At 35.7% G+C, this 9,360-nt stretch overlaps 1 protein-coding gene and 1 long non-coding RNA gene across 3 annotated transcripts in view; one reads left to right on the top strand and one right to left on the bottom strand.

Moving 5' to 3' along the window:
- Window positions 1–5,985: 5,985 nt before the first annotated feature.
- LOC111451490 overlaps window positions 5,986–9,360 on the bottom strand; it is a 3,969-nt gene continuing 594 nt past the window's right edge. Inside the window, exons 2-4 of one of the 2 annotated variants that reach the window (XR_002711999.1) lie at window positions 8,039–8,123; window positions 6,966–7,021; window positions 5,986–6,763 (exon numbers count right to left, since the gene is read on the bottom strand). This is a non-coding gene — a long non-coding RNA (uncharacterized LOC111451490). The remainder of the gene's footprint in view (window positions 6,764–6,965; window positions 7,022–8,038; window positions 8,124–9,360) is intronic. The other variant, XR_002711998.1, reaches the window with a different exon arrangement.
- The window catches only part of LOC111451486 (PTI1-like tyrosine-protein kinase 1), a 3,145-nt gene continuing 813 nt past the window's right edge, over window positions 7,029–9,360 (top strand). Inside the window, exons 1-4 of the mRNA XM_023091932.1 lie at window positions 7,029–7,340; window positions 7,438–7,547; window positions 7,630–8,377; window positions 9,055–9,288. Coding sequence (XP_022947700.1) covers window positions 7,128–7,340; window positions 7,438–7,547; window positions 7,630–8,377; window positions 9,055–9,288 — 1,305 coding nt within the window. The 5' untranslated portion in view covers window positions 7,029–7,127. The remainder of the gene's footprint in view (window positions 7,341–7,437; window positions 7,548–7,629; window positions 8,378–9,054; window positions 9,289–9,360) is intronic.

Raw genomic sequence — 9,360 nt, 5'->3', positions numbered from 1 at the left:
CAGGCTGGACTATTAGCGATGACGTGGATTTTTTTTTTTTTTTTTTTATAAATACCTTTTTAATGCTCGTGATTAGCATTATTTAATTTTTCATATGAAATATTATTTTATTTTATCCACTTCGTATTAATCTAAAAAAATTTGGAAAATGCTTCGAAAGGGGTAGGCTAGCTGTCCGTTCCGCCCCTTAGTCTGGACATTTTGGCGTAAGTTGGAGTCGATCTCGTGACTAAGATATTCACACCAAAGGTCATGTAACTGGTTCCCATGAAGCCTCTTACGAATCATTAGGTCGGATTGATTGACCCGCAAAATAAAGTTAAGAATTAATTTTGAGATTTGTTCAGATGGATTAATTTTTAGAGTTATTAAAAGTACAAACTTTTATTTAGTTTTTTTATTTATTTTGGTGAATTAATTCTTTTTATATAACTTTTATAATATTATACAAAAAAAAAAAAATATTGAAGTTAATGTAAACTAACAATAATAACTCATTTCAAGATTTATTGAAACTAGATACTAAATTTAAATAATAATTCAATTAAAGCATGCAAATATAAATGATGTTTCATTTGAATTATAAAAACCGTCAATTTCCTCTAAATTGAACGGTATTTATTTAGTTCACGATATTAAAATTTAAACTGTGCCTCTATATATAGTATATGATGTCACAAGCATTAAATACATTTTTTTAAAATTATATATTCATGGTAATGAAATAAATTTTATTAATCTAAATGTATTTATTTATTTATGTATTTATTTTAAATATCCGTAACGTTGCCGAGTATAACATTAAATTTGGGCGCGCACCCAATTCAATACGCGATTTATTAGAAACGGCAGTTTCCCATCCCATGATCAGCCAATTAATCGGCAATCAAAGCAATTATGGACCGTCGATATTTTGCCCATCCGAGTTTGCATCGCCGTGGAGTGGCGGAGAAACCGCTCCGTTACGAGTTGTAGCATATAGTAGACTTCGACCTAGAAAGTCAATCCGCCACTTGTCGAAATCAGAGTCATCCTACGGGAATCAGACGGCTGAAAATGGGCCGTTTCGATTCGTACACACTGTTTATACGTAACGCTGCCGTACTTGATTTATAATGTATTTTATTTTATTTTTTAAAATAGGAATATAAGAGATTATTAGTGTTTTTAGGCTAATGTTTAATTTAGGTTATAATAATTTAAATTTTATGAGAGGGAGAAAAGGGTAATTTGCCTCCACAACCAACGTTTTATAAAACGAGTTCATATGGCTCTAAATTAGTTCGAGACTCGACCTACAACGACTATCAAGTCAAATCATCCGAGTAAGAAATAAAGGTATCAAGTCAATCCACTCTTGCTTCGAGCTAGCGTTCTCGTTGACACTCGTTCCTCTCTCGAATCGATGTGAGATCTAACAATCCACCCCCTTCGAGACTTAACGTTATTGTTGGCACACCGTCTAGTATCTAGCTCTGATACCATTTGTAACAGTCCAAACCCACCGCTAACAGATATCGTTCTTTTTTAATATTATCCAATGCTGAATTAGTAAGCGTGTCTACCTCAAGTCAATCTCTACACATGACATTCAATCAACGTTACATGTAGGGAGACATTCATATCCATAGCATTTGACTCTCCTGACTCTCCTTTTAGGTCGAGTCGACGAGCTTAGTAGGGCAAGCAGGTGCACTCGTAAGTCTCGTTAGTCACCTCAATTTAGTTAGATTAGCTCAAAGTCCATCTTTTGACATTCAACCATGATATTAGATACTACCAAGTTGCTCGAGAGGCAACGATAGACTAACGTGATCTACACACCATTGATAAGCTTCTCGATAATAAATTATTAAAAAAAAGGGGTGACGTGTAGGACCACATGGAGAAAGTGGGGCCCAAAGGCCAGGTCGGATGGTCGGGGAAGATTAATTTTGGAGGCAAGCAGTCTTTGTTTCACTTGTGAGTTTCAGAATTTGGACCCCACAATGTTTTGATTTGTGAGATTAGATCACAGCCGTCCATCTCTGATACCCCAACGTGGTGGGTCCCATTTTCATTCATTGCTCATGCTCTTCGTCTTATCGCTATCCTTCCCTTTTTACCAATTGTTGAATAATTATTATTTTTTTCATTTCTTTTTTAAATGTTTGATTAAATAATTGTTTATTCATTTTTCATCCAAAGTTATTAAATTTTTATTAATATATCAAATGCTTTATCCTATTTTTCATATTAATAATTCTCTTTATATTATAAGACGAATTTCTAATGTCATGTAAATAAAATTTTGAAATTTTAATGTTTTTAAAATTTTTGAAAATGTTAAATACACTCGTCACAGTCCCACTTTGATGGCAGCAGACTTGCGATTGTGCGACACTCACTCCTCAGCAGGCAGCAGACTTGCGATTGTGCGACACTCACTCCTCAGCAGTAAGTGAGTTAAGTCTATTCGTTCTTGCGTCGCCTACGACCAAGCGGCGTATGCTCGAGTCTCTGGCCCCGATTTAAGAAGAAAATTTTAGAAAACAGGGGCAGAGAGATTTCGAAAGAGAGTTTTGAAAGCAAGATTTGAGAAATTGAAATATGTAAGCAAAATGCAACAACAGCGGCTTACTGCATATAACTATCGAGTAGGGAGAAGTTGACAACTAGTCATATCCCCCTATAGTACATTTCGGGGCATTTTTGCCCAGATGGGTGTAGACATGATTCTGGTGAACGGTCATACACCCCCATATTGACCTAATATGAAATGGTAAAGGTCTATCTAAGATAAAAGCATGAACAAGGGGTTTGGAACGAGCACAACCATAGGCAACATGTCTTGGACAAGCATGACTATGACATCCTCCCCCACTCAATTGGTTGACGTCCCTGTTAACTGACTTGAACAAGCAAGATTGGGACATCTGTTATGCAGCCATAAGCAACATGTAAAAGTGAAAATCAGAACTTTTTACTTTAAGATCGATAATGTAATGATTTGACTTAGTAGTCGAGTTAAATTTACTCATAATTTTGATTCTTGAATAATTTTTTTAATGAAATTCTGATAATATTTTATATGTAACATCAAACACAGTTATTTGATTCTTAAACATTTTTTTCAGATATTATAAACAAAATATTGAATCGAAGCAGTATTAAAAGTTAAAGCCGGTGCTATCTATAATTGTGATAGGTCAATAATTACTTGTCTAATAGTACGAGTGATGTGTTAGGTAAGAATTGAGTTAATTTCGTCTAATTAATATTATTTTGAAGTACGCTTTTTATTGGAAAATAATTATTAAACTTTGAAACATCAATAAATTATATGTTTGGTTAAATATATTTGAACACTACATGTCGTAGGTAAACGTAGATCAATCAATCAACAAAACTATATCTCTATTCAAGCCTCGAGTCATGAAAGATGTTGACCCTCATCCTCCTTCGCTCGTGGAACGAGGTGGGATAAGTACAAAGAAGTCTTTCTCGTCTCCGTCTCTGTCCTTGTCCTCGTTTTCGCCTCCTATTTTGTAACAGCTCAGGCCTACAACTAGTAGATACTGTCATTTTTAGGCTTTGTGTTACAGGCTTCCCCTTAATGTTTTAAAACGCGTCTATTAGGGAAAGGTTTCTACACCCTTACAAAGGGTGTTTCGTTGTCCTCCTCAACCAATGTGGGATATCACATATTTCATTCATCGTCCCTGCGAAACTCCTCTCCTATCCCCGTTTAGTTAATAGAGAAGAATCTCTCTCTGCTCTCTAAGGGTGTTACCATCGAAAAGAAAATTAGAGTATGACCGCTTAAGTGAAAGATTATTATACCAGAACCACTAAGATGGCAGAAAAAACAAACTCCCGAGAGAATAACTTCCGCCTCGAGAATTACCTGTCGAGAGAGAAGAACTCATCTTTGACGATATTTTATTCATTCTTCTCTTCGCCATTTGAAGTACTACTGTCGTCTTCCCTTTCAAAAACATACTAGGCCCCTATGCTCTTTGCCAACAACCCGACACTTAGCCAGAATACACCATAGGTTAGTCAAATAAGACGTGGGCTCCTCGCTACTGCTCAAAGTAAGTAGATAGTCAATTCCGTGCAAGTTTACCGATCGGTTTCTTTTATCCCATTACAAAAATATTTAAAAAAAAAAAATCATTTTTAGGGCAAGTCTTCAACTTGATTATTTTCTTATATTTCGTAGTAATTGCACATTAAGAATAAAAAATATCGGCGATATATTAAATACAAGGATTAGTATTTTAATTAATAAAATAAATAAGCAAAGTAGAAGAAGAAAGCACGTGCGTCACATGTGTGTTCTGTTACTGGTCAATGGTCAATGACCAAAATAAATAATTTACCCTTCATTATTTGCCTAATCCAAAAATATATATAAATTTTATATTTTATCTAAAAAATCTTCTCAAAATTTTAAATTTTTAATAATATCCTTAAATTTTTAAAAAATCTAAATATTATTTTTTATTTAAAAGATACTTTTGAACTTCGAATTTTTTTTTTATTTATACCCTTCAATTTTTTAAAAATAATTCAAGTAAGAGTAAGAACATCTTTTACTCTTATAAAAAAAAAATTTTAAAAATTCTTATCGTCAATATATGGAACAAAGTCATTTATCGATACTTCATTTACAAACGTTTTAATTATTTTGAAAAGTTCATTAATATTTTTGAAATGTGGTGCCGATGGTAAAAATATTTTTAAATATTAAAAAAGTATCAAATTTTTTTTTAAAAGTATTGAAAATTCAGAGTATTTTTCTAAACCTTTATGAAATTTCCAAAATATTATCAGCTTACATCCAAAACTAACGGTAAAGATATTTTTTTATTTTTTTTTAAGATAAAAAGTGGAAAATTTATTGTATTCAATTTTTAATTATTTAAAAGGAGGAATAAAGTTTGATTATTATTTTTATATATAAGTTAAATAGCATTATTGAAGGTGGTACGTAGGGTTTGGTATAATAGAATTTATAGGGACTAACCACTAAAAACATTTTTGACCGTTGAGACAAAAAAGAAAAAAATAATAATAATTGAAACCAATGATATGAGCATAGGATAAAATTTTATAGTAATGTAATGTGGGCTGAAATTAATGCATCAAACAAATATTTATGGCTGGAGCATGCAACATTATTTGTCACATTATAATTTCATTCATTATTGTAAATACCACTAACTCTATTGATTGCTTCACATTCTTGTCAAAGGGTATTCTTGGAATTTCCAATTTCGATCCTTGCATTTAATTAATTTAACTTGAATTTCTTCTTTTTTAAAAAAATAAGAATTTTCTTTTTTAGGGCCAATATGAAGCCATTGAAGCCCACTTATGAAATGGGCCGAAAGCCCAATGGAAGCCCAAAAGTTTTCAATTCAAGAGATTCATTTGTTTCTAGTTCATTCATTTTTTTTCTTTTCTTTTATATTAAATAACCATAATCTAAATAAATATATATATATAACAAACAAATTTTTGGGCGTAGAAACCATAATTTTGTCTGTCCGTGCAAACATTCTATTGAAAACAAATGAATTTACTGGATAAGAGTATACGGTGAAGCTAATAGATCGTTTGAGTATTATAAGATTTGACTTATTTGTAAATGGTACAAACAACGAGAAGACTTAGATTCCGTAAATATGTTCTTGTTGGTAGCAAAGCTCATTACGAGCAAGTGTTTTTCTTGGCAATATTGTCTCGCACAATTTCCCTACAACTTGATGATTTAATTGAAGAACTTATTAATGCTCGTGTGATCGAGTGAACTACTCACTCATTAAAGGATCAGTAAATTTCTTTCGACGTGAACGCTCGCTCTATTCATTGTCTGCTCACATTGCATCCTGAACGTAGAAATATATTGAGTTGGATTATCATTTTGTTTGCAATATAGCGGTGGGCGAACTCATCGGATTCCTACCTAGTTCGGTAGGCTCGTCAAGTGAAACTTAGTTGGATATGTACAAGTAATATTGCTTGAAGATGAATAAAAGCACTTTTGCACTTCACTCCCTAAACAGGTGAGGAAATGAATGTGCTATCAATGTAGAGTGAATGTTGGGGGACCCTTTTAATGGAGGGTGTTGGCTGAATGAGACAATGATGATAATGCCATTACAGAAAGAAAGAAAAAAAAGGCTTAATTACAACTGCCATTGATGCACTGTCTAGATTTGCCTCTCCAGTTGGATGATAATGCCATTACAAAAAGGCTTGTTTATTCTTTTTGGATATTTGTCCCTTTTATGTCCACCCTCGAGTCCAACATCCCCACTGGCAAACCGTCGAGATATTGTCCGCATTGGCCCATAATATATCGTCGTCAACCTCACGGTTTTCAAACACGTCTGCTAGGGAGAGGTTCCACACCCTTATAAGGAATGTTTCGTTTCCCACTCCAATTGATGTGGGATCTCACAATTGTCAGATGGAGAGGGGAACAAAACATTCCTTAGAAGGGTGTGAAACCCTCTCCCTAGTAGACACGTTTGAAAACCGTGAGGCTAGCCGCAATAAGTAACAGACTAAAGCAGACGATATCTCCTAACGGTGGGGTTGGGCTTGGGCTGTTACAACCGTTCTCTCTCTCTCTCCCTTCCTGTCCAGACAGTTTCATGTCCTTTTGGGGACTCCCGTGCACCATGAACAATGGTGTAGCTCGGCTGGTGACCGTACTGCTCTATTTTATCATTGCCATCTAGCCAGAGGCTGCTTCCTCCCTCCTTTTTTCCTGTAGCAAAACATCAATGACAGTCACCATAGACAATATCCACCTTGATTAACTCAAAGAGATCCAGACAGGTGTATAGTTGCCTTATCATTCCATGACCAATAAAAGGAATCAAAACTATGGAGAGATGATATGCCAAAGACAAGATGTGGGGTAAAGGAAGGTGATGTGATGTGAGAAAGACAGAAGAATAGAGGGGAACCCTTCAAGCTGTGATGGAATGCTTCATATGTAATCTACATTTGAAGTCTTTTAATGCTGTAGAGACAAGATCAAACAGAAATCATCAGAGTTGCAACCTAATAAGGTCTAGTGTTCATTCTGCTTAGAATAGGGATCAACTTTCTTCACTATCTTCTCAGAAATGTTGTCACTCATCAAGCCCAAGACTCGGAAGAAGAGGACGATCATCGTCGGTCTAAATTCTGACAATGGAAGCAGAGATATCCTCCTTTGGTTGCTTACGGCACTCGTCAATCCGGGAGATTACGTTCTGGCTATTCATGTTCAAGAGCCAAATGATAGTTTCAATCCAAATACTTTCCACATCCATGAAGATATTTGCAAATCCAAGCAGGTATTTATCACCATTATCAGTCTTACTTGAATTACAGAAACTAATAAGCTGGTCTTCTCTATTGGGTTTCAACTGATTAGTTTTTTGGTTTTTTCAGGTCGATTTACAGGTTAAGGTAAGCGAAACCACTCCTTATATTTCGAACTTAACCCGTCAAGTACGAGAAAGCTACGCCAGTATTTTGGTACTTGGATGTAGCCTTTCAAGGTATTGGATGAAACATATGAGCTCTCCCTTCCAACCCTCTTTCCTTCTTCCTCTTAGTTTCTTATAAGGTCCTTTGCTGCAGACCTGATTATTCAGTTTTCAGTACCTGCCTAAAAGGCTTGCCTCCTACTTGCACTCTTATGGTGATGGACAATCTAGGCAGAATTCTATTTCAAAACCAAGGAACTTCACAACAAGGCTCCGAACGATCTTCACATTCAGGATATCAACAAACTAATATCCGTGACCTACAGAAGAGTTCGACGCTACCCTCTTCTCTACAAGCAAATGAAAAACAGAAAATTTCCAAGAAAGCACAGCCATTTCTCAACTTTGCACCTCATGAACTGTTACCTAGTTCTAGATCACAGCAATATTCAACAAGAATCAAAAGGCAGTTTACATCAGAGCAGCTCAACTATGCAACCAACAATTTAGATCCTGCAATGCTGATTGGTGAAGGTGGACATAGCAAGGTGTATAGAGCTAACCTCGAAGACGGACAAGCAGCAGCAGTGAAAATTCTAAGCTCGGATTCGCCATCCGACAACCTTGTTCAGGAAGTTGAAATCTTATCTAAGATCAAACATGAGAACATAGTTCAGTTTATTGGGTTTTGTAGTGACAAAAACATGCAGGCAGTTGTGTACAATTTGCTTAAAGGAAGCCTAAATCAATATCTAAGAAAAATGGAGTGGAAGGAGAGAGTGGGGATTGCAATTGGAGTAGCAAAAGCATTGAATCATCTTCATCATTCTTGCAACCCTCCAATCATCCACAGAGATGTAAAGTCTTCAAACATCCTCCTCTTTGGTAACTTCCAACCCCAAGTAAGTCAATCACATTTCTAACCTTTCTAACGGTTGAGGATGGTTGGGAGAGAGTCCCACGTTGGCTAATTTAGGGGTTGATCATGGGTTTATAAGTAAGGAATAGATCTTCTGTTGGTATGAGGCCTTTTGGAGAAGCCGAAAGCAAAACCATGAGAGTTTATGCTCAAAGTGGACAATATTATATCACTGTGGAGAGTCGTAATTCCTAACATGGTATTAGAGCCATGCCCTTAACTAAACCATGTCAATAGAATCCTCAAGTATTGAACAAAGAAGTTGCTAGCCTCGAAGGTGTAGTCAAAAGTGACTCAAGTGTCGAACAAAAGATGTACTTTGTTCGAGGGCTCCAGAGAATGGAGTTGAGTCTCGGTTAACGAGAGGCTGTTCGAGGGCTACATAGGCCTCAGAGGAGGCTCTATGGTATACTTTGTTCGAGGGGAGAATTGATGGGAGGGAGTCCCCTCCACGTTGGCTAATTTAGGAGTAGATCATGGATTTATAACTAAGGAATAAATTTCCATTGGTACGAGGTCTTTTGGGGAAGCCCAAAGCAAAGCCATGAGAGCTTATGCTCAAAGTGGACAATATCATACCATTGTTGGGTGTCGTAATTCCTAACACTAACCGTCTACATTTTCAAAATCACTGCTTAAATTTGGTGCTTCCATTCACAGTTAGCAGATTTTGGGGAAGCAACAGAGCTCAAACAGTCTCAAAATGGACAATCCAACACAAAGCCATGCAAGATCGTTGGGACATTTGGATACTTAGCTCCAGAGTACATCATGTATGGAAAAATCGACGAGAAAATAGATATCTACTCCTATGGAGTTGTTCTTCTAGAACTCATCACAGGCAAAGAAGCGATTCAAACAAATCAGAACAGCCATGGAAGCTTGGTACTCTGGGTAATAACGAACAACAATAATTTCTACTGCAAATTACTCAATGCGATGAACAAAAAAAAAAAAAAAAAAAAA

This window comes from Cucurbita moschata, unplaced genomic scaffold, assembly GCF_002738365.1.
Source record: "Cucurbita moschata cultivar Rifu unplaced genomic scaffold, Cmos_1.0 Cmo_Scf00013, whole genome shotgun sequence".
Classification (NCBI taxonomy): domain Eukaryota; kingdom Viridiplantae; phylum Streptophyta; class Magnoliopsida; order Cucurbitales; family Cucurbitaceae; genus Cucurbita; species Cucurbita moschata.
Note: the sequence above shows the minus strand (reverse complement) of the source record. Positions and strands in the feature narration are given on the sequence as shown.